The sequence below is a fragment of the Mesoplodon densirostris genome, chromosome 5 (assembly GCF_025265405.1).
Source record: "Mesoplodon densirostris isolate mMesDen1 chromosome 5, mMesDen1 primary haplotype, whole genome shotgun sequence".
Lineage (NCBI taxonomy): Eukaryota > Metazoa > Chordata > Mammalia > Artiodactyla > Ziphiidae > Mesoplodon > Mesoplodon densirostris.
In genome coordinates this window covers 15542047-15566944 of record NC_082665.1, presented here as the reverse complement: position 1 = coordinate 15566944, position 24898 = coordinate 15542047, and the positions used below count along the sequence as shown (strand labels likewise).

The following is a 24898-nucleotide window of genomic DNA, read 5'->3' as shown; positions in this document are numbered from 1 at the left end:
AATCATGAAGGCTTAGGTGAGGCAGACTTTGGAAAAGAATGTTCCAGGTGTTGGCAACTGCAAGTGCAAAGGCCATAAAGTAGGGAAAGGAGGGTATGTTACATGACCAGGCAGAGTGCCCTTGAAATAGTGTATTGGAAGCTGGAGGCTGGCAAGGAGGCTGGAGGGAGCGGATGGGTCACATCATGCAAGTCACAGATTTTTGCATTAAAAGCATGCTCGGTAGATAAAATTAACGCTGTCCCTGAGCTTCAATTTTCATTTCCAGAAAAAAAAAAAAGATAGGACTAATTATGTCAATGATTATTATGTCAATTAAAGGATATGGTTGCTTATTACCCAGCATGGCACTAGGCACATGTTAGGAATTCCCTACCTAGAATCGTCCTACCCTGTGCCTCATCTTTATTTGTTTTGGTTTTGTTTCTGTTTCTTTGGCTGTGCTGTGTGACATGCAGGATCTTAGTTCCCCTGCAGTGGAAGCGCAGAGTCCTCACCACTGGATGACCAGGGAATTCCCCTGTGTCTCATCCATAAATTCATCTTCCATCAGCCACTCCCTCGGGAGAACCATACTCAGTAGGAGCGAGTGAAGGTGCAAGTGCGGTGGATGGTGAGCAGTCAGTGGGAAGACAGAGGGACTTGGGGGATGTGGGAGTGAGGAGGGGTTGGGGACCTGGGATTTCCACATTAAAGGCAGGCTAAGGAGAGATCAGCATCCTCTAAAAGCAGCAGGATGCCTGCTGGGAAGTGATGCATGGACAGGGAAAGAAGGCATGCAGTGACCTGACGGGTGCCATGTGTGTGCTGCTGGTTTTTGGGGCCACTCTCAGAATGCAGAAATTCACGAAGACCATTTCTTGTTATGAGAGCCGTGCTCCCCTGTAGCCTAATCAAGTCTTGACATTTGAATTTCTAACTAATTTTGGGGAAATAACTTTTCATATTCTCATCATATAGCACTTGTTCAATATGAATAGAAATAATCACTTTGCTGAAGTGATTATCATGCCCAAGAATAATTATAGACTTTTCCCCAATTTTTACTTTTAGAGAAATGTCAAATATATTCTTTAAAGTGCATTTGATTTCTTTTTTCTTAAGAATCATTAAAAAGTAGTAAAATATGATGAACGTGCAGGGAAGTACAGGGAAATAATGGGAAATGTGCATGAGAAGAAAGATGTTGACCTGGCAGAGAAAATTTTCTCAGCAGTGATTTTAGTCACCAAAGAAGTAAAAGATATTAATATTAATTTCACCTAAAGGAGACCAGCAGCCAGTGGTTGTGTTTTCCCCAGACATTTCTGGAAGCCTAGTTCAGAATGGTTATCCATTATGAAATGGGGGACCCTTATGGTAAAGTAGGCATTCAGGATCTGAGATCATAGGGCAGGCTGGCTATTCAGAGAGTGACCTTGTATGAGGCACTTAACCTATCTGAGCTTCAGTTTTCTCAGCTATGAGTGAGAATACCAAATTTACTTCAGGATAAACTGAGATGACATACAGGGTGTGAGACACCATCTTTGGTACCTCAGTAAAATATATGTCTCTTTCCTTCCTTTCTTTCCCTCAGGAGAAAGGTTGGTTGAGCAGTGGCTGGCATCAGGACCCTGAACTCCTGAACCCTCAGACTCCCTAGAGACACTCTGCAGACAGATTCAGGAAAGGTCTCTGCAAGAGTTTCTAAATGTTGTTGTCCAGGACTAATGGAGCAAGTTAAAATTGAATCACACAGAGCACTAGTGCCTCATCTGGACTAGAATAGAAAGTCCTATGGTCTTCATTATAACTTTTCAAACCATAACAGCCTCTTGGAGGTCCAAATGAAGCCCATTAAGCCAACCTGGATCCTTTGCTGTGATTTCAAAATGAGCAATAGTTCTTTCACATGCAATAAGGTAAGGGTTTCATGCTGGAAGCTTTTAAAAAGGTTCTCCACCCCTCCCAGTCTTTTCAGATCATGGGTCTAGAACAAAGAGAGGATGAACAGTCTTTTAGTCACTTCCCCCAAGCTTCACAGCCAATCGTACCATTCACGTGATTAGGAAAAACAAACACAAGATAAAACATGGTAAGACAGGATGGAGAAAAATGTTTGTGTCAATGGATTGTGCAAAGCCGAACTAATCCTACTCCTCTTTTCCCCTGCCAGACATTTCTTGAGAGGGCTTCTCTTAGATGATTTTCTGTCCTTTTTTGTTTTTAAATTTTCCTTTGAACGATGTAATCTCTATGCCACAAGGAAAGAACCACTTACATCAAAGGAATTTTATATCCACATTTATCAAAATACAGGAGAAACTCTAGCAGCCCCTGCCCATGGCCATCGGGCACTTCCCTTGCCTATTCCAAGCCTGCCCTTTGGGAGAGATATGACCAGTTATGTGAGCTAAGTGGATTTCTGACTAAGAGAAGCCTCATCAGAAAATCATTCTCTTAAATGTAACAGAAGTCCCTAGCTTCTGTTATGAAAGACTCTTGGGAAGGGGTACTTCTTTGTATTTTGAGGGCTATGCATAAAATCTGGGTGTTTTTCTCAGTTCTGGCCCACACTCCATTACACACTTTAATGACTGTATTAAATTCTCAAGTAAAGCCTTAAGATAAAGAGCAGCTGATGATATTTATTCACCTTTCAAGTTCTTTAGTTGCTGACATCACTGCAGCATGCTGGCTTTCTTTACTGAGAGGTACTTATAATATCTAAAGACTTGTTAATGAAACTATAGTCTAGAAGTAAGTAACAGATAGTCTGCCTAACTGGAGAAGCAACGTGTCACTGTGGAGAAAGCATCAGATGGGATGAAGGAGACTCAGTGCCCGTTCCTGGCTGTGTCACTCTGGGAAAGTTATTTTATCTCCTATAAAGTGAGAGGATTAGCCTTGATGATGTCTACGATTGTTTTCAACCACAATTTAAAATATGTTCTATGACTCAGTGGCTTCCGAGAAATGCCCTTCCAGTGTGAGATATAGCACTGGAGAGTCAGGCTGTATGACTGCGCCCAGAGAGCTCTTCTAAGTGATTCAGAATCACACAGTTCTACATTTGTATGGAGGGGTTGGTCTACTTGTGAAATTAGTGCTCATTACCAGTCAACCCAACAGTACACCCCAGACATTTTAAACGAGGGAGTATAATAACACCTTGTGTCATTTTAGGTAAGAACATTGCCTCATGCCACAGTAACCACTTAAATACAGAGAGACATCCATTAGGCCAAGTAAATATAACCTGGCTATTTTTTTCCTACTTTCCCCAAAATTCAATCCTCTAATTTTTATTAGTGCTTCTATTTTAAACATCTGGCTTGCCTTTCCCATTGTCTCTGTCTATGCTAGAGTTTCTCCACCTCAGCACTGTTGGCATTTTAGGCTACGTAGTTCTTTGTTGTGGGGTGGGGTGGGATCCTGTGTCTTATAGGATGGTTAGCAGCACCTCTAATTGCTAGCTGTCAGTAAAGTGCCACCATCCCCAATATGACAACCAGAAATGTCTCCGGACATTGACAGAAGTTTCTGAGGGGGTGAAATCACTCTGGGTTGAGAACCACGAGTCTAGGTTTAATCTTTTTTTTTTAATTTATTTTTAATCTGTTTTTTATTTTGATTCCGAGTTTTCTTTCTTAGACATAAGACCAGTGTTATATCCTGAAGTGCCCAGAAAGTATTAACTCTGTTGTTATCATTCTCAATGTTATTAAGATCTTTCACTTATATAAGATTTCACAATTTATTGTTTCCACCCACATTATCCAGTGGACATTAATGCATGGCAGCTCATTGTCTGTAACAAATTAGAAGAGAGAAGCATCTTTTCTGTGACTCTCTCCATGCCCCTTTTTCACTGTGTTTGGAATCTTGCATGTTTGACAAAAGAGGTCTTGCCATGAGGAAGATGTATTTAGGACAAGTCAGGCATTTTGTAAATGAAATCTAGCTTGGTGTTTTCAAAAGACATAAAAGAAGAGATGCTTACTCAACTTGAAATGATACTCTTCTCCTCTCAATCTCTGCTGGCAGGATCTATATATCTCCGAGTATGTACACAGGACCACACATCTACAACTATATATGAACAGGTGGCTTCAAAGAAGTCTGAGCCCTATGACCCTTTAAAAGGGTTCTGAAATCTGCAATCTTCAGCCTAAACTGGACTGCTGGCATTTTATCACGCTGCACTAAGTGAAACCAGATGGCATGTCTGAGAAAGATAAATGAACTCGTCCCCCAACATTTTCACCTCCTTCCTAACCCTCTTACCTGCTTAAGGATTTCAGCGGCTGTTTCATGTGAACAATCAAATATCACATAGAACTCCTTGCCTTTCTTCATCTCCTTGAGTAAAGGCTTGGCATCTTTATTCCCAGATGGCAGCTGGCGGATTTTGATTTTAATGTTATATCTGGAGGGAGCTTTGATGAGCTCTTGCAGACGAATGAGACCTAGAAAATGACATTCAATCATTCAACAAACTGTTCTGTCCAAAGTATTTGCTTATTGCCATTTATAGGCAAACTCATATAATTCCCAAAATGTATCAAGAGGCCATCTACCTAAAGGTTACATTATTGACTTCTCATTAGTCATTCCTCTTTCTATGAAATTCCTCTTTCTATATGGATTATACTGTATTTTCCTTTTGTGGGTATGTGTTGCTGGAAGCACAATTCTCCCAAGAGGATTCTGAATTTTTTAGAATGCAACTGTCCTCTCCAGCTTTCACCACAAATCTTTAACAAATCAAGTCAATACTGTAAAACTTTTGTAAACAAAAAGTTGCTTGAAGTTTCCAAAGATTCTTTTTGAAATGGGTAACACCCATTCACTTTAGAGAAAACCAATAGAACACTAGAATTTCTTGGGGTTATAAATTTCTGTAAGCCTTTCAGCAAGTATTTATATATAACATACTCTTTACCAGCTAATTGGTTGGACTGTTCTATATAGTCTTCCAGTTCCTGCCATATAAGCTATTTATAAATGGCTTATTGTATTTTCTTTCTAATATAATTGAACATCGTATGGGAAAATAATTTCTTGATTTAAAAGAAAAGACAATAGAATTTTAGAAGATTATGATAATAAGGGCAGAAACAAATTCTTTAAAAATACACCATTTGTAAATTGTAGGAAAGTATATACAGCCAACTAACTTGATGAAGAATGTTTAATTCACCACAAATATGAATCCACCGAACTGCACCATTTTTTTTAATAAAAGTGCTTTAATAGGGCAAGACCAATAGCTATATGAAGCCTCCATCTTATTTCCCCTAATATTAACTGGTGTTCACTACACTGCATGATGTTGGCTCTTACTCAAGGACTACCATTGGAAAATTGAATATTTTTTATTACACAGTCTGTGCCTTCAGGATGTGTCAGCTTCAAGTAATCAATAGGAAATATTAAGCTTTATCACTATTCAGATAGAAATTGTGGTATGCACTGTGTAAGACACAACATGGATGCCAGCTTCCTCTGGACTTGATGCACTTCTTTTGTTTTCTTGTTTTATTTATTTAGTTATTTGTTTTCCCTAGAAGCTACATTTTTGTGTCTAAGATGTTATAAGATTCCTCTGTACCTTGGGTAGTTGTGGTCCTGAGTACAGTAAATTTATAAGCTACTCTTCAGAGTCAAATGGACCAGAGCAAGGAAGGAAGGAGTTGTAGAATCGTATCAAGATTTAGTGCTCATTATCTTTTAAAAATATATTTATTTTATTTTTGGCTACACTGGGTCTTTGTTGCTGCATGCAGGCTTTTCTCTAGTTGAGGTGAGCAGGGGTTACTCTTCGTTGTGGTGTGCGGGCTTCTCATTGCGGTGGCTTCTCTTGTTGCAGAGCACGGGCTCTAGGCGTGTGGGCTGTAGAGCACAGGCTCAGTAGTTGGGGCGCCTGGGCTTAGTTGCTCCACGGCATGTGGGATCTTCCTGGACTAGGGCTTGAACCCATGTCCCCTGCATTGGCAGGTGGATTCTTAACCACTGCACCACCAGGGAAGCCCTCATTATCCTTTTTAATTTCTTTAACATAAAAATAGAAATTGTTAGAATGATAGACTTCCTGGATTCTTGCTTCTTTTCAAATCAACCAATGTGGCTGAAGGCTCCCAAGCACCAGTGAGTCACTTGTCCTCTTACTTCCAGAATCACTTGTCCTGAGCAAATGATGAGTCCTAATGGAAGAAAACTGAGCACATGGATTTGTGTATTTGTTAATCCTAACAATAACCCTATGAAGCAAAAGTTATCATCTTCCTAATTTCAAGTAAGAAAACCAAGGCTTGGAACAATTAAGTAACTTACTCAGGGTTACAAAGATAGGAGGAGCTATGGATTCAGATTGTTTGTGAGTCTAGCACTCAGTCTTTACATGTCACCATCATGTCTTACAAATACAAATTGTTGGTGCTTGAGGGACCAGATATAGCTTTGGATTATTTGATAAGAGAGGTAAAAAGTAGAAAGAGGTACCCATTCTCCTTTCTTCTTTACTCCAGGCTGCTTGTGAGTCTCTCTTGTTTTTATTGTTTGTTTGTTTTTTCCTATCGCCCTCCTGCTTTTCAATCAATTCCTTTTTTTTTTTTTTTTGAGCATGACCACAAGGGAGATCAACGTAGCCTTTAAATAAAATGGGAAAAATATTTAAGAAGTACATTTCATATGCTGCAATGAACTGCTCTTTTGTTCTTTACTAAATGGAATGGCAATCTTGAAGTTCATCTTCCTATCATGAAGACTTAGATGCATGTTAATGGAACTTAAAGTTGAATATATTCTCTCCCTTCGTTCATTCATTTTTACAGGAAAACCTTTTCTGGATGTTCACTCCATGCCAAGTCCCATCCATGTTAAGGGCTGGAAATACAACATGAACACATCTTGCTTTAAGGTCCGCATAGCCAACAGAAGGAGTTCATCCCATCGAATCTTGTATTATACATGGGGCATCACTTATTATTTAATTTGATAAACTATGACCTGAGGCTGACAGGGGCTGGAGCAATTTGCTCAAGATTGTGTAAAGCTATTAAGTGGCAGATCCAGGGTTTAAAGCTAGGTCCACCTCTGACTCCCCAAGCTAGGGCTCTTTTCATCAAATCAGTGGCTCCTCCTGACTTTGAGATTTAAGATCAACTAACTAACTGACTGAGTTACTAACTAACTATATAAATAAATATCTGCATAAATAGAGAAAAAATTTAAAAAATTTGGACCAGCATAAAACATTCAGCCTTTATTCGGCAAATGAAGCTGTTAATAAACAGGTTCCCTCCTCAAAAAAAGTAACTGTGAGCTTTCACAATTGCTTCACAACAGAAATGTATTTTAATACCAATAGAGGAGAAAAGAGAACTCAGTACAAAAGATTAGTTTTAATTGGACTAAATTTACCTTTCAGAAAAACTCACTACTAAGCCCTAATTTTCTCATTTTGTCCATGTGCAGGTGAACATGCCTCAGGAAAGGAGAAGATCAGCAGATTTATAGATTACAGACCGAAGATGTAGAAAGAACAAAGAGCAAGAAACAGGGAGGTTTACGTTTCTCTTCTGAAGCAATTGTTTGCTTAAAAAAAGGCTTGCTGCCTTCATTAGCAAACATCACAGAATTTACAATTAGAAAGGCTTTTTAGTCCACAGGAGACAAAATTTAGAGAAAGCTTTCCCTTTTATTTTCATTTTACAACAATCCATCAATCCAGCAATCCATTACACTTCATTGTAAAAAGTTAAAACTTGTCTTTAAACAAGTCATTACCTCAGGTAAAGAAAATTGATGTAGGCACAATTCCTAACTTTGCTAATGGCCCTCCTGTGTGTGGATGTCAGCCCTGCCAGAGTGACCCAGTGCTTCTAAGATGGGATTCCAATTGCAGAGAATTGTAAGGGTGCGTGCAAACCTGGCAACGATGACGGATTTTCTAGTCCACTGCAGGAGAGACACTTTAAAAATGAAATGCAGAAAAGGAGACAACTAAACAAAGTGAATAGAGGGATATTCTACAGTAAAACTGGTATGGACTCTTCAAAAATATGAAGGTCATGAAAGACAAGGGAAAGCCACACTGCTTTAGACCAAAGGAGACTAAAACGACCTGACATCTAAATGCAGTGAGTGATCCTGGATTCAAAAAAACTGCAATTGAGACAATTAGGGAAACTAGAATATCGTATATATCTATATAGACATTAATATTGATATAGATGTTAAAAACTGTATCCGTGTTAAGTTTCCTGTGTTTGATAACTGTAGTGCGGTTATAAAAAGGAAGGTACTTGTTCTTAGGAAATATACACTAATGTATTTAGAGGTAAAATGGTCATGCTGTCTGTCACTTACTTTCAAATCAACAATACTACTACTTGTTGTGTTGTTGTTATACTGAGAGATGTATAGAGCATTAAAGCAAATGTGGCGAAATGATGACAACTGCTGAACTTAGATGCAGGATGTACAGGAGTTCATTGTACATTTCTTGCCATTTTTCTCTAAGTTCAAATATTTCTTAATAAAAAGACAAAACATGAGCCTCCTTCCTCCACTCGCACCTTTAGTAATGCAATTGGGAACTGCACCTTTGGTTTGAAAAGTGCTTGAGAATAAGGAGCCTGTTTATTTCACATGAGTTTGATCTGGGCTCTGCATGTAGAGATAACATTCAAAAGTGCTCAAATTCTAAACTCTTTCTTTGGCCATCTATCTACTCTGTGCACTCAGATATGACACAGAAATGTGCTGATTTTTATGCACGTAGACTCTGGGAACAGGTGGAGCATATGGAGGAGAAAAAAAGAACATGCTATTTCCAGTAGCTGTTTAAATTTTTCCCTGTCTTCTCCTTAAATAATAATAAACTTTGCTATTTGCATTGCCCCTTTTTATGAAGTATCCCTACATGTCTTATAAATAGCTCTGTAAACCTCAGAATATACCTCTGAGGTGGATATGTGTCAGTGCCGTTTTACAGTAAGGAAAGTGAGGCACATTGAGGTTAATTGTTTGGATTGGCCTTGAAAATGAGTTACAGAAGCAAGAAATTGGAAGAGACCTTAAAGGTCAAGCCCTTACTTGATGCATGAATTCCTGCTACGCAGCTGCTGCTGAACACCTCTTGGTTCGAGAAATTCTCTACCTCACTTTTTGCAACTCAATCAATTTCTGGACAGTTTTAGTTATATTTAATGAGCAGCAGTTCAAAATAAAAGTACCTAGGTTTTCTTGAGTCTTAGTCCAATTCCCTTTTCATTGTACCACAACAGCGGATTTGATGTCATAAAAATGAATGTAATAAACCACTGGTACCCAAAGATAAGATCGCACATTTTAAATGTTAATTTCATTTTCATTTGAACTTGGAAACATGCAAAATGGCATTTCACAAACCTGTTGGTATATTAATGTATCCAAATCTAATAGGATTTTTAAGGGGATCTATATACCCTCCAGAGGGGAGGAAAAAAATCAGAACTGAGAAAAGGAGATGGGTAAGTGAGTGAATTACCTGGGGAAATACAGCACTTTTAAGTGCAGATCTCCATATATACGATTTTTCAAAAGTGCATCAAAAAAGGCTAAAGACTTCCCAAAAGAAAAATTATGTTCCTTGATTGCAAAGAACCTCATAGAAGAATCTAGTCAAAGTATTTGAGATTAACTATGTTGCATTTAGCTCTACCAGTATGTTTTGGCCCTAAATTCTGGCCAATATCAATGGTAGCTAAAAATAATAAACCACCATGAAATATCTAAAAAATGATTTCCTGAACAGAACTCTGAACATTTGATAGGGTTCTGGTCAGGGGACTGGAGTGGGTAAATAGGAAGGGTAAAAAAGAGTAAGGGCAGAAGAAAGGGAACTATAATATATTATCTTGTTGGTGCTGAGTGCCAAGGACTTTCCATTCTCCAACTATTTCAGGTAGAATTTTGGGAGGGCATGTGGTAGAGGGTTTTGGCTAGTATGAGTCATCATAACAATACAGAGGTGTGAATTATGATTGCTAAGGTGAAACGATTCACTTATTCTTTTACTTGGCACTGATTGTTTACATTTTGGCTTAATCACCTATGTCAAAATGTTTAATTTTCTTCAAGTCTAAATTTTAGGGCTCTGTCAAGATTATTGGTTCTGAACAATATATTCTTTCTATTTTCTATGGGCAAATGAAGGAAAATATAATAAGCATAATAAATCTAAGTCACTATTTAAATATAGCCCAAAGAGTAGCTATTGCACTTATTTACAGGGTGGTTGAGCATATTAAATGAGTTAATTATATAAAATAACTATAACAATGTATGACAATCAGTCAGCACTTCAAGAATTTAGTTATTGTGATTTTTGTGGTTGTCATTTTTCTTGGGTTTTCTTTCTGGATTTAATGTTTCTTTCAATCACTGACATTTTTCTGTATATTAATCTTATCTCAAATGAATCCACATTGTAAAGCTTTGAGACTATGTTTTAAGTAAGTGACAGATAATAGTTCTTTATGGTAGGTTGCATTTTATAAATCTCATGGCTCTGGTGTGTTGAGAAAAATGATTTAAGGCAACGGTGGATGAAAAAATCCCTCTTAAGTACTATGTGTTATGAACACATCTGGTTGGAACTCATTTCTCTGATGGCCTCATCTATTCCCATGTACATGCTGAGGACCCTCAATTTTGTATCTCCAGCCTACACCACATTCCTGAACTCTAGAGTCATATATTAACTGCCTACTCATTGCCTCTTTTTGGATATCTAGTAGACATTGCAAAATCAAACTTAACATATTCATGACTGAACTCTTGATAGCCTTATTTCTCCAAGCTATGTCCATTTATCCATTTCCCCATCTCAGGCAATGGCAACTCCATCCTTTGGCTCAGGCCAAAAAGCTTAGGGTCATCTTTGACTCCTCTATTTTTCTCACCCAGCCTCTACCCCTCAGAGAATTATTCCAGCTCAACATCAAAATATTTCCAGAATCTGACCATTTCTTACTCCTCTGTTGCTATCGCCTTCATCTCTTGCCTTGATTTCTCTAATAGCCTCCAATTTTATGCTTCCCTCTGTATGACATTTTATTAATACAAGGGCCAGAGTGATCTTTTTATGGTATAAATCTGATCATGTCACTCCTCTTCTGAAAACTCTCCAATGTCTTCCCATTTCATGAGGAACCAAAGCTCTTCCAATAATCTACAAAACCCTCCATGATCATGAAGGCCCTCCTCTCTGACCCCACCACCCTTCCCCTCTCAGTCTGATACAACCACACTGGCTTCCTTGTTTGTTGTAAATAAAGGTTTATTGGAACACAACATACCTGTTCATTTATATTTTGCCTGTGGCTGTGTTCTTGCTACCTCAGCAGAGTGGGATAGTTGTGAGCAAGATGCTATGGCCCATGAAGCTTAAGCTATATAGTATGTAACCCTTCTGAGAGAAAGGCTTCCTGGTCCCTGTCCTACAAAATTAGCTATGACTACATTTCACTAAGATTAGCCTTGAGAAAGCAGAAACTGTTGAATATTCTCCACACTGCATTTGGTGCTCAGCTTCTCAGCCCTTTCTGAAGTGTGTGAAGGGATAGAAGCCAGGCTTCCACCAGGGGTCTAATGAAGCAGAGGGGATAAGCAATGAGCAGTGATTTCGCATTGCCTAGGGTCACCTCTGAATGAGGGAGTCAGAGAGAAGTAGGTGACTGATGGGAAGAATATCCAGGCACCAGAGAGAGAGATGAAGTGAGGCAAAACTCCCTCCGGCAGTTCTCTAGGGTCTTTCTACATTTGTTCTTCCAGAGGACAGAATTCTGCCTGCTAGTATTTAGTGATTTGGATTTTGTCCTTAGAGACATGCACAGTGATCCCATTGACTTCAATGGGAGTCAAGGACTATTTGGTACCTTAGACATCTGCATTGGCTTCAGGTTATTTCACAAACTCCTAAACAAATCCCAGTAAAATGTTCTTTAATGGGTAGTTAATTTTGGTGTAAAGGCAGGTGCTGAGGACACCTAAGTCCTTTCTTTTCCTTCAGGTTTACTAAGTTTTCTTTTTATGACTTGATAATTTCTTCAACCAAAACCCTGAGTCAAGCAGTATTAAACCCACTCATAGTCAAAAGATGTCTTCTTTTATTTATCTCAGTTGACCTGTTTACTCTCTGGGTTCCAATTTAATGGCTCAAATGATTATTCATTTATATTTTTAATGTCTTTGGGAGTAAAATCATTTTAACATGAATTGTCTCTAACTTAATAGGCAAAATACAGACTCATTTGGATTTTCAATTTCAGCAAGTATATATTGAGCAACTGAGTTCAGGTGAACTTAACAGGAATGAAAGGAGATTTCCGTTTCTTGTAAAAGATAATAGAGATGATAGTTCGAATTTCCTCTTATGCAAAATAGCTGTCAACTATGCATGCTCACTTGAAATCAAAAGGGTGGTTAGGACATCAAATTTTATGTTATCCTTTTGAAAATTATAATTTTTCTAAATACAATTATGCTCACACCTTTAGTTGAACTCTTTCTTAAATTAAATCCAGATGCCTCAATATTATTCATTGATTTGTTTTTCTTTTAGATGGCCCAGCATTGCTGGAAACGGTAGAAATAGTGAGAGAAAATTATGCTATAGAGTGTACTACATAATGAGAAATAGTATTATTTTATTAACTCATTTGATTCTCTATTTACAAAGGTAGACAACATGGAGGGCCTTACCATACCTATATATAATATAATCTATATCTTAAGGCTCTTTAAATATACTTATGGAGTTCTTTTGATAATATATTTTCTTCCTTCACAGCAAGCAAGTGAAGCCCTAAAAATATGACTGCCTGTGGCTTATCCTTCCCGATAGGACTGTTTTGAATATAATATTTATAAATTATATATACAATCACCTACCTTCACTTCTTTCTCAAATGAGATGAGGTATAAGAAAATACAGAAATGTATAATTCCAACCACAATAGTCACTTTTATCTGACAGTTTAAAATGGAACGAGAATTTAGTGCCAAATAGAGGAGGCTCACTATTCATCCCCTGAGGAACAGTAAATACTAGTGCTTGGTGGAAATGAGTGAAAAAAATGAAATACTATTAAAAAGTTCAAAAGTGCTTTGCTTTGTTAATTTTCAATGATGATTTTATTAGTCTTATTACCAAATGTGTAGATTAAGGAAAGGAGCTAATTTCAATTCTTAAAGAAAAAATATTCAGAAAGTAAACAGTACTGTGTTAGGTAGCAGATTATAAAAATAAAAAGATAAAATTCCAACTTTTTGGAATTCCTAGTCTCAAAAACATTTAAGCAGATAATTGAATCATGTGATGTAATGCTTATATTTACAATGTGCTACTAACTCCTAATGTCGTCTCAGTGAGCTTTAAAAAGAAATGATATTTGAGCGTGATCATGGAGAATGAGGGAGCTTATCACCTTGGGGGTTATGTGGAGGATTATCCAAAGTGAGGGACCAGCCTCAGAAAGAGTAGGGATGGACTTGGGAGTATTTAAAAGTGATGTAACAGTACAGGGATGTAAAGCAGCTGGTGCCTGGATTAATGGAGATGAAAATGGTTAGATGGTGAAGAGCTTTAAATTAGAATTGGACTTTCCTATGTGGACAATGAAGAGTCACTGGAAGAATTTAACTGAATAAAAGGGGTCCGGAACTCCAACAAACCTCAAAATGTAAACAGGAGGCAAAGGGGGAAGGCGCCAGTGAGAGAAACTTAAAATGGGAGAGAGTCAGAGAAATGTCTAGTGAAACGCTGAGCACCCCATGTCTGTCCTTCTTCCTAAAATAAGCAGGCAGAACAAAGCAAGCTTCACTAAGGGCTCATTACTGGGGTTCTTAGTCCTTATCCCATGAAATGGTCAGATTTTATTGATACAATCTCTAATATTATCCCTTTGTGTATGTACTTCAGAAACTTTTCAAAGCATTTATGTAGCTACTTATTGAATTGGAATCATACTTCATGGTCAATTTCAAACTTTCTCTGCATTATTTAAGAATGGAGTCGTGGTCAGTCTTAACAGAGTTGGATACATTAAATTACATCTTTAATATTCAGATTGGATTACAACATATATTAATAAGGTGATATTTCTTTTTAAAAAGTGCGTTAAGTTTGATGATGAAAGGGTCATCAGAAAGGGTCAACTCACCAAAAGGAAAATGAATTAGCTACACATGGCATTTCCCAATTAGAATATTCAATTAGCTTCATATAAAAGAACATATTCATACACTCTGCCTGATGAGTCAAGGCCTGTAGCAAATTCTGGTTCCCTTTTTCCAGACCAGACATGGCCATGTGAGGGCTTGTGTGAGTCCCATACCTGTGCTGTCTTCATACACCACGGTCACTGTTTTCCAGTTGTAGTAGAGGACCAGATCCAGGACTGCCCTGCTGATAGCTGCATAATCTGGGTAGAGGTTGACGTAAAACAGGTCTTTGTTGTCCACTGAAGGGTGTTTCCAGCGAGTCTGTATATGTGGAACTTCGAGAGCATTGCAAATAGACTGCACAGCACTGACAGAGGAGCTATGGGAAGGGCCAAAGAGAGCAGCCACACCAAGCGCCAGCTGGTCACATGCTGATGTCCACAGACAAGGAGGGGGTGGAGAGGGAAAGCAGGGAAGAGAGGAGAGAAAGAGAGAGTTCTGTGAATTTAATCTTCCCTTTCATGGTTCCTCCTTATTTTCGCTATTGGAAACTATTATCCACTCTCCATCTGTATGCTGAGGAAATATGCTTTATCCAACTTCCAATATCCCTGAGATACTAAATATTAGAGATGTAAATGGAGAAATGATTAGCAACACATCACAAGGCCAATTCCCTGCAAACAAAAATGAGTTGTTGGTCTCACTTCATTACTGTTTTTTTTTTTCTTTTTAATTTGGTCATGCCAGGCGGCATGTAGGATCTTAGTTCCCCAACTAGGGATCGAACACCCAGCCCCTGCATTGGAAGCATTGAGTCTTAAACCACTGGACTGCCGGGGAAGTCCTCACTTCATTACTTTTAATCAAATGGAGTCTTAATCTCTTGCTTGGTGTGGTGTTACCCAGAAGAACTCAGAGCTATTCTTTAAGCCATTTGCCAAATGAATGTCATATAAATCAAGTTCTGTCATCTGGCAATGTGTCAATGAAGGTATTAATGGGTCAGAGAATTCAAAAGACTCTCTGGGTGACTGCAGAGTACTTTAGTTCCAGTCCTTCCCAAGACTCAGAAAGGAGGTCCAGGGTATTGAAAAATTGCTAAAGAATGTTAAGTGATACTGATAGCTAATTAATTATATAATAATAGATTAGCATAGCTTAAAGGGATCTCAGAAGACATTTTCTCCAACCCACTAATGTCATAGGCAATGAAATGAGTCAGGGCCACTGGACAATGGCAGAACTGACTAGAGCCCAGGGACCCAGCTGAAGGACAGGCTTCTTTCTATTTCAATATCAGCCAACATGTAGCCAAACAAAATCAAGTAGATATGTACATAAAAATTAATTTTTAACATTTATTTATTTATTGCATTATATGATTATATACACATTGAGAAAATTTAGAATATTGAAAAATGTAAGGAAGAAAAAAGGTCCTGAAATTCCATCATTGGGATAATATCTATTCAAAGTTTGGTGTTCTAATTTATTAAAAAATTGAACACGATATAGATAAAGTTGGAGACATTGCTTCCTGTATTTAACACTAAATTTAATGCTAAAAGCACAACATTTCCCCTAAGTCATCACAACTTCTGAAAAAGTATATTTTTAGTGTCATAGAATAGCCTAATCCATGAGTATGTCATTACTTATTTAACTAGTCCTATGATACTGAATATTTAAGCTGCTCTTAATTTTTGGTTATTATAAGTAATATTATAAACACTTGTCTTAGTTCTTATATTTTTCTCTAAATTTTACATTATTTTCTTTGAGTAGATTGAAATCTGTCATTAAAGGGTATTGATATTTTTAAGTCACTTGATACATATAAACCAAATTGCCTTCCAGAAATGTTGGGACAGATTATCTTCTATAACAATGTAAAATAGTGCCTACTCATTTTATGCAGGCATAACTTTATGCTGGCATTAAATATAAATGTAAAAACTTTTCAAATTTACATTTTAATTCTAGTTTAAAGGGATTTGGAGCTGCCATGAAATAATAGTTGAATATTTGAATTAAATAATAGCAAAATTAATAAATGAAATTGTCAATTTTTATCATAACACCATCACACAAATAAAAATAAGTAGAAAAATTATATGGCTTTGTTAAAATTATCTGACTTGATTTAGAGAGAAAAATTAATAAGTAATATTTGAGAGCCATATTTCAAATATTTGTGGGACAGCAAATATTCACAAGGAACTTTCTGACACTGTGCTCTTCGGTACTGAATTATCACATGAGGTATGAAGATATAACTTTCTGTATTAAGTGCTAGAAGTGAAAACTGTCCTCAGAAGCTCATTTTCTGGATGTGCTTTCATTGGTTAGCAAGAAAAAATGAGGGCATGAAAGTATATGAACTATTATTTCATCTAGTGTAGGTGGTGGATTGAGATTCCTGCTAATATTTAGCTCTGGGATGCTAATATTACTTGACAAAAAATCAAGCCTTTTGAATTCTGTTTGCCAGCAAATTACCAGTTTTTTTTTTTTTTTTTTTTTTTTTTTTTTTTTTTTTTGCGGTATGCGGGCCTCTCACTGTTGTGGCCTCCCCCGTTGCGGAGCACAGGCTCCGGACGCGCAGGCTCCGGACGCGCAGGCTCAGCGGCCATGGCTCACGGGCCCAGCCGCTCCGCGGCATATGGGATCCTCCCAGACCGGGGCACGAGCCCGTATCCCCTGCATCGGCAGGCGGACTCTCAACCACTTGCGCCACCAGGGAGGCCCAAATTACCAGTTTTAAGAAGTTTTGGGAGTGTTTAATTTACAAGTATGGCAGGTACTTCAGGTCACAAAAACACTTTGGATTTTAAATGTGGCTGGCTTTCTGGGGTATTTATTCAACAATGTTTTGTGTGAGTGTGTGTGTGAGAGAGAGAGACAGAGAGAAACAGAGAGAGAGAAACAGAGACAGACAGAGACACAGAAAGGAGATACGGAGAGAGGAAGATAGAGATCTAACACATAGAGATAATTTATGTGAAGATGCCTTGTAAACTTTAAAGTGCTATATAAACATAACGTTTTATTATTTGTCATAGACAACTCTGACCTGTATAGTACCTACAACTCCATCCATCTTTGAAAAGAAAATATTCTTATACTAGGATCATGCCATAGAGTAAAAAACAAAACAAACAAACAAACAATATATATATATATATATAGTTCCATTTTCATCTGTACTCCCAGGAGAGCAAGTTTCACATTTTATTTGTAAAGGACACTAAGAATCTTTCAGAAGAGTCTACTAGGTGAACACATCCTTCAATCCAAACTGGGTTAATTCTATGTGGAAACAACCAATATTTAGTTACTTAGAAATCAGCATTCATTGTATTCCATTTACTTGTGTGTTTGATGGGCAAAGCTTTCCTCTAGGAGAAAAAGAGCCCCTCCTATTCTGGGGTGATGTACCCACACAAACTCCTGTATGGAGGTCCAACAACTCCCTAGTTAGAGGCCAGCCTTCAAGTATGTCAAACGTGGCTTCAAAGAGTCATCTTGGAAGTGTCTGAAGGATGTGTAAACAAGCCCCACCCTTCCAATGACTCTTTGCATGAGACAAACCTTGCAGCCTGAGTACAAATTAGATTACTTTTTAGGAACTTGTCCTCTGTTCAGATGCAGAAGGGAATCAAATGCGGAGATTGTTCTCCTAGGTTTAATTTTCTTTGACCCCCAAGTCCCTTGCTTGCTTGATTGCTTGTACCGTTCCATTAATTTTTTTCTTAATTTTTTCCTTTTTTAAACTTGAGATATAATCAAAATATAACATTATAACGTTTCATGTGTACAACATAATGATTCAATATTTATAATCTTCACATTTCTATGATCTTGTGGAAAGGGGTTAAAAAATTATTTGAGAGGGTGGTAGGTAAACCCAGTAGCTCACACCCTGTTAAGATTCAGGTTGTGAATTCTGTGTGTTGTGGGCATTTCCACATGCTCAGTGTGTATGACCTTCTACAAAGTTTTATTTGACTGCACTGTACAATTTCATGGTGGTATCTCAGCCTCAGGAAGGAAAAACAGATCAAGCTTGACATTTTCCATTCACAGCTGAACCAGTTAATCATAGAGTGGAGGGCACTGAAGGCTAAGCTAATCAGAAAGCCCAGAAAACAGAGCTAGGCAACATCCATTAGGATGGTTCAGATTGTGCTGGACAGTGACATCTTGCACCAAGATTTCCTGCAAACCCATTTGCACAGAGATGTCCACTTTGAAAAAGGGCAGGTAGCAAAAAGAAGCTGACTTGTAGAGCAGACATATCACCCAAAGAAGCTTTTAAAAGTGTGAAAATAGTTACCTCTCCGTGAGGCTTCAAAACTATCAAAAAGGTTAATTCTCTGAATGTCATAGGTTAATGTGGTGTTAGGCATCAGGGTTCGATTTCTGTTAATGCTGGTGACTGCAAACTTGAACGCTAATTCTTCAACATTAACAGGTTCATTTTCCACAGTTTCAAAAATTCCTCCTGCAGAAGCAAAAGAGATGCATGAGAAGCAATTAGTTATGTTATTTGTGTGCATTTTTTTAAAAAGAAGAATATAAATGATACAAACAAAATACCCAAAATAATAAAAGCAGGAATGGTCAGAACAGATCCCAAACCCAGTGTTAAAAGTTAAGTGTATCAGTATGTGTCAGACGCAGATAAAATTTCATATGTGTGCTTAAGATTTCAAATCCAATACTGGACTGTGTAATACCTATCAGATGGTGAATGAACTCTAAATATTTACTACCATGTAAAGCATGACTGATAATATAGTGGAGGATGATTTTCCACAGTTTGGAAATGAATCAGTCTGTGGTTGACCTAAGCACAATTTCAGTTGTATCCTGGTAGGATTATCCTTCCTTAGAATAAAACTCTTGCTATTCAGAAGCAGACATTCTAGACTCCAGAAGTATCATGCAGAGTTGAGTGGAGTCAAAATGAGTCATATAGGCTTTTTTTTTCAAAATGAAAATATCTCTTCTTCTTTGTGGCTCACAATTCTGGGGTCATATGATAGAACTTTCCAAAGTGCATGGGCAGATTAAAAAAACTATGCTTTTGGTTTGAGAAACTGGTCCCACCCCAAAACAAACCTGTATCTTATCTCTGGAGAAATAAATTCCCCCACTCAATAAACACATGCATTAATCCTCTGATATCTTAAAAATGAAGACCTCATCACAAGCAACAATACAAAATATCAGCACTTAAAGCCTCATCAGAGAATTCAGCTCTGGCTTTGTTGTTGACAGAGGCAGTTTAAGTATTAGTAACTGCACATTCTTAATGTACTTTAAGAGCTGTCCTGGGATTATCAATAGACACAGAACATACAGTAGAGGCTCTTAGCTGGCCTCCACTAAGCTTACTCCTTGATTGACCAATAAACCTCATTTTTTTTGAAAAAAACATATGAATCGGTGCCCATAGAATGCTGAATACTTATAACTAGTAGAGTACTTTCATCTACTATCACCACTGAGTGATTCGTTACCTAAGGCCAGTTGTAGGTTTTTAGCAAACTTGTATATGTTAGATTGGTTTGCAAGTGCTTCAAGTTTTCCCTCCGCTCAAAAAAAAAAAAAAAAAAAAAGACAAGGGAGCTTCAAGATGGTGGAAGAGTAAAACATGAAGATCACCTTCCTCCCCACAAATACATCAGAAATACATCTACACGTGGAACACCCTACAGAACACCTACTGAACACTGGCAGAAGACCTCAGACTTCCCAAAAGACAAGAAACTCCACACGTACCTGAGTAGGGCAAAAGAAAAAAGAAAAAACAGGGACAAAAGAATAAGGACGGGACCTGCACCAGTGGGAGGGAGCTGTGAAGGAGGAAAGATTTCCACACACTAGAAACCCCTTCGTTGGCAGAGACAGCAGGTGGTGGAGGGGGGAAGCTTTGGAGCCGCAGAGGAGAGTGCAGCAACAGGGGTGAGGAGGGCAAAGCGGAGAGATTCCCACACAGAAGATTGGTGTCGACCGGCACTCACCAGCCCGGGAGGCTTGTCTGCTCAGCCGCGGGGGCGGGCAGGGCTGGGAGCTGAGGCTTGGGCTTCGGTTGGAGCGCAGGGAGAGGACTGGGGTTGGGGGCGTGAACACAGCCTAAAGGGGTTAGTGCATCACGGCTAGCCGGGAGGGAGTCCGGGAAAAAGTCTGGATCTGCCGAAGAGGCAAGAGACTTTTTCTTGGCCCTTTGTTTCCTGGTGCACGAGGAGAGGGGATTCAGAGCACTGCTTAAAGGAGCTCCAGAGACGGGCGTGAGCCGCGCCTATCAGCGCGGACCCCAGAGAAGGGCATGGGACGCTAAGGCTGCTGCTGCCGCCACCAAGAAGCCTGTGTGCTAGTACAAGTCACTATCCACACCCCTCTTCCAGGGATCCGGTGCAGCCCGCCACTGCCAGGGTCCTGTGATCCAGGGACAACCTCCCCAGGAGAACGCACGGTGCGCCCCAGGCTGGTGCAACGTCACACTGGCCTCTGCAGCCACAGGCTCGCCCCACATCCATAACCCTCCCTCTGCACGGCCTGAGGGAGCCAGAGTCCGCGAATCAGCTGCTCCTTTAACCCTGTCCTGTCTGAGCGAAGAAAAGTTGCCCACTGGTGACCTACATGCAGAGGCGGGTCCAAATACAAAGCTGAACCCCGGGAGATGTGCGAACAAAGAAGAGAAAGGGAAATCTCTCCCAGCAGAATCTGGAGCAGCGGATTAAATCTCCACAATCAATTTGATGTACCCTTCAACTGTGGAATACTTGAATAGACAATGAATCATCCCAAATTGAGGAGGTGGACTTTGGGAGCAACGAGATATATATATATATATATATATATATATATATATATATATATATATATATATATATATATATATATATATATATTCACTTTTTCTCTTTTTGTGAGTGTTCATGTGTATGCTTCTATTTGTGATTTTGTCTGTATAGCTTTGCTTTTACCATTTGTTCTAGGGTTCTGTCTGTCCACTTTTATTTTTGTTTGTTTGTTTTTTGTATAGTTTTTAGTGTTTCTTACCATTGGTGGATATGTTTTTTGGTTTAGTTGCTTTCTTTCTTCCTTCTTTTAAATTACTTTAAAACATTTTTTAAGAATTATTTTTACTTTAATTTTTTTTTTACTTTTTAAAAATTTTATCTTCTTTCTTTCTTTCATTCTTTTCTCCCTTTTATCTAAGTCGTGTGGATGAGAGGCTCTTGGTGCTCCAACCAAGTGTCAGGGCTATGCCTCTGAGGTGGGAGAGTAAAGTTCAGGACACTGGTCCACAAGAGACCTCCCATCTCCACATAATATCAAATGGCAAAAATATCCCAGAGATCTCCACCTCAACACCAAGACCCACCTCCACTCAAAGACCAGCAAGCTTCAGTGCTGGACACCCTATGCCAAACAACTAGCAATACAAGAGCACAACGCCACCTATTAACAGAGAGGCTGCCTAAAATCATAATAAGGCCACAGACACCCCCAAAAACACCACCAGACGTGGACCTGCCCAACAGAAAAACAAGATCCAGCCTCATCCACCAGAACACAGGCACTAGTCCCCTCCACCAGGAAGCCTACACAATACACTGAACCAATCAAAGCCACTGAGGCCAGACATAAAAAACAATGGGAACTACGAACTATCAGCCTGAGAAAAGGAGACAACAAACACAGTAAGTGAAACAAAATGAGAAGACAGAGAAACACACAGCAGATGAAGGAGCAAGGTAAAAACCCACCAGACATAAAAAATAAGAGGAAATAGGCAATCTACCTGAAAAAGAATTCAGAATAATGATAGTAAAGAGGATCTAAAATCTTGGAAATAGAATGGAGAAAATAAAAGAAATGTTTAAAAAGGACCTAGAAGAAATAAAGAGCAAACAGTGATGAACAACACAAAAAATGAAATTAACAATTCTCTAGAAGACATCAGTAGCAGAATAACTGAGGCAGAAGAACAGATAAGTGACCTGGAAGAAAAAAGAGGGGAAATAATTACTGCAGAGCAGAATAAAGAAAAAAAGAATGAAAATAATTGCAGAGTGTCTCAGAGATCTCTGGGACAACATTGAATTCACCACATTCAAACTACAGGGGTCCCAGAAGAAGAAGAGAAACAGAAAGGGACTGAGAAAATATTTGAAGAGATTATAGTTGAAAACTTCCCTAATATGGAAAAGGAAATAGTTAATCAAGTCCAGGAAGCATAGAGAGTCCCATACAGGATAAATCCAAGGAGAAACACACCAAGACACATATGAATCAAACTATCAAAAATTAGACACAAAGAAAATCTATTAAAAGCAGCAAGGGAAAAACAAGAAATAACACATAAGGGAATCCCCATAAGGTTAACAGCTGAGCTTTCAGCAGAAACCCTGCAAGCAGAAGGGAGTTGCAGGACATATTTAAAGTGTTGAAGGGGAAAAACCTACAACCAAGATTACTCTACCCAGCAAGGAACTCATACAGACTTGACAGAGAAATTAAAACCTTTACAGACAAGCATAAGCTAAGAGAGTTCAGCACCACCAAACGAGCTTTACAGCAAATGCTAAAGGAACTTCTCTAGGCTGGAAACACAAGAGAAGGAAAAAACCTACAATAACAAACCTAAAACAATTAATAAAATGGGAATAGGAACATATATATCAATATTGCCTTAAATGTAAATGGATTAAATGCTTCAACCAAAAGCCATAGACTCACTGAATGGATAGAAAAACAAGACCTGTATATATGCTGTCTACAAGAGACACTTCAGACCTAGGAACACATACAGATAGAAAGTGAGGGGATGGAGAAAGATATTCCATGCAAATGGAAATCAAATAAAGTAGGAGTAGCAATTCTCATATCAGACAAAATAGACTTTAAAACAAAGACTATTACAAGAGGCAAAGAAGGACACTACATAATGATCAAGGGATGAATCCAAGAGAATATATAAAAATTTTAAATATCTATGCACCCAACATAAGAGCACCTCAATACATAAGGCAAATACAAACAACCATAAAAATGGACATCAGCAGTAACACAATCATAGTAGGGGACTTTAACACCCCACTTTCACCAATGGACAGATCATCCAAAATGAAAATAAATAAGGAAACACAAGCTTTAAATGATACATTAAAAAGATGGACTTAAATGATATTTATAGGACATTCTATCCTAAAACAACACAATACACATTCTTCTCAAGTGCTCATGGAGCATTCTCCAGCATAGATCATATCTTGGGCCACAAACCAAGCCTTGCTAAATTCCAGAAAATTGAAATTATATCAACTATCTTTTCTGACAACAATGCTATAAGACTAGATATCAATTACAGGAGAAAAATCTGTAAAAAATAAAAACACATGGAGACTAAACAATACAATGCTTAATAACCAAGACATCCCTGAAGAAATCAAAGAGGAAATGAAAAAATACCTAGAAAGAAATGACAATGGAAACACGATTACCCAAAACCTATGGGATGCAGGAAAAGCAGTTCTAGAGGGAAGTTTATACCAATACAATCCTACCTTAAGAAACAAAAGAACATCTCAAATAAACAACCAAAACTTACACCTACAGCAATTAGAGAAAGAACAACAAAATAACCCCAAATTTAGCAGAAGGAAAGAAATCATAAAGATCAGATCAGAAATAAATGGAAAAGAAATGAAGGAAATGATAGCAAAGATCAATAAAATGAAAAGCTGGTTCTTTGAAAAGATAAAATTGACATTAGCCAGACTCATCAAGAAAAAAAAGGGAGAAGACTCAAATCAACAGAATTTCAAATGAAAAAGGAGAAGTAACACATAAAACTGCAGAAATTCAAAGGATCATGAGAGATTACTACAAGTAGCCATATGCCAATAAAATGGACAACCTGGAAGAAATGGACAAATTCTCAGAAATGCACAACCTTCCGAGACTGAACAAGGAAGAAATAGAAAATATGAACAGACCAATCACAAGCACTGAGGTTGAAACTGTGATTAAAAATCTTCCAACAAACAAAAACCCCAGACCAGACAGCTTCACAGGTGAATTCTATCAAACCTTTAGAGAAGAGCTAACACCTATCCTTCTCAAACTCTTCCAAAATATAGCAGAGGGAGGAACACTCCCAAACTCAGTCTATGAGGCCACCATCACCCTGATACCAAAACCAGACAAAGATGTCACAAGGAAAGACAACTACAGGCCAATATCACCGATGAACATAGATGCAAAGATCCTCAACAAAACACTAGCAAACAAAATCCAACAGCACATTAAAAGGATCATACACCATGATTAAGTGAGGTTTATCCCAGGAATGCAAGGATTCTTCAATATATGCAAATCAATCAATGTGATACACCATATTAACAAATTGAAGGAGAAAAACCATATGATCATCTCAATAGATGCAGAGAAAGATTTTGACAAAATTCAACACCCATTTATTATTAAAACACTCCAGAAAGTAGGCATAGAGGGAACTTATGTCAACATAATAAAGGCCATATATGACAAACCTGCAGCCAACATCGTTCTCAATGGTGAAAAGATGAAAGCATTTCCACTAAGGTCAGGAACAAGACAAGGCTGCCCACTCTCACAACTATTATTCAACAAAGTTTTGCAAGTTTTAGCCACAGCAATCACA

General features: G+C 38.2%; 1 protein-coding gene across 9 annotated transcripts in view; it reads right to left on the bottom strand.

Annotated features, from left to right (window-relative positions):
• The window catches only part of GRIK1 (glutamate ionotropic receptor kainate type subunit 1), a 446198-nt gene that overhangs the window by 149328 nt on the left and 271972 nt on the right, over positions 1–24898 (bottom strand). For 6 of the 9 annotated variants that reach the window (XM_060099767.1, XM_060099769.1, XM_060099768.1 and 3 more), the window contains exons 2-4: positions 18536–18703; positions 14370–14627; positions 4270–4451 (exon numbers count right to left, since the gene is read on the bottom strand). In XM_060099767.1, the coding sequence (XP_059955750.1) occupies positions 4270–4451; positions 14370–14627; positions 18536–18703 (608 nt within the window). The remainder of the gene's footprint in view (positions 1–4269; positions 4452–14369; positions 14628–18535; positions 18704–24898) is intronic. The other 3 variants (XM_060099775.1, XM_060099774.1, XM_060099776.1) reach the window with 2 other exon arrangements.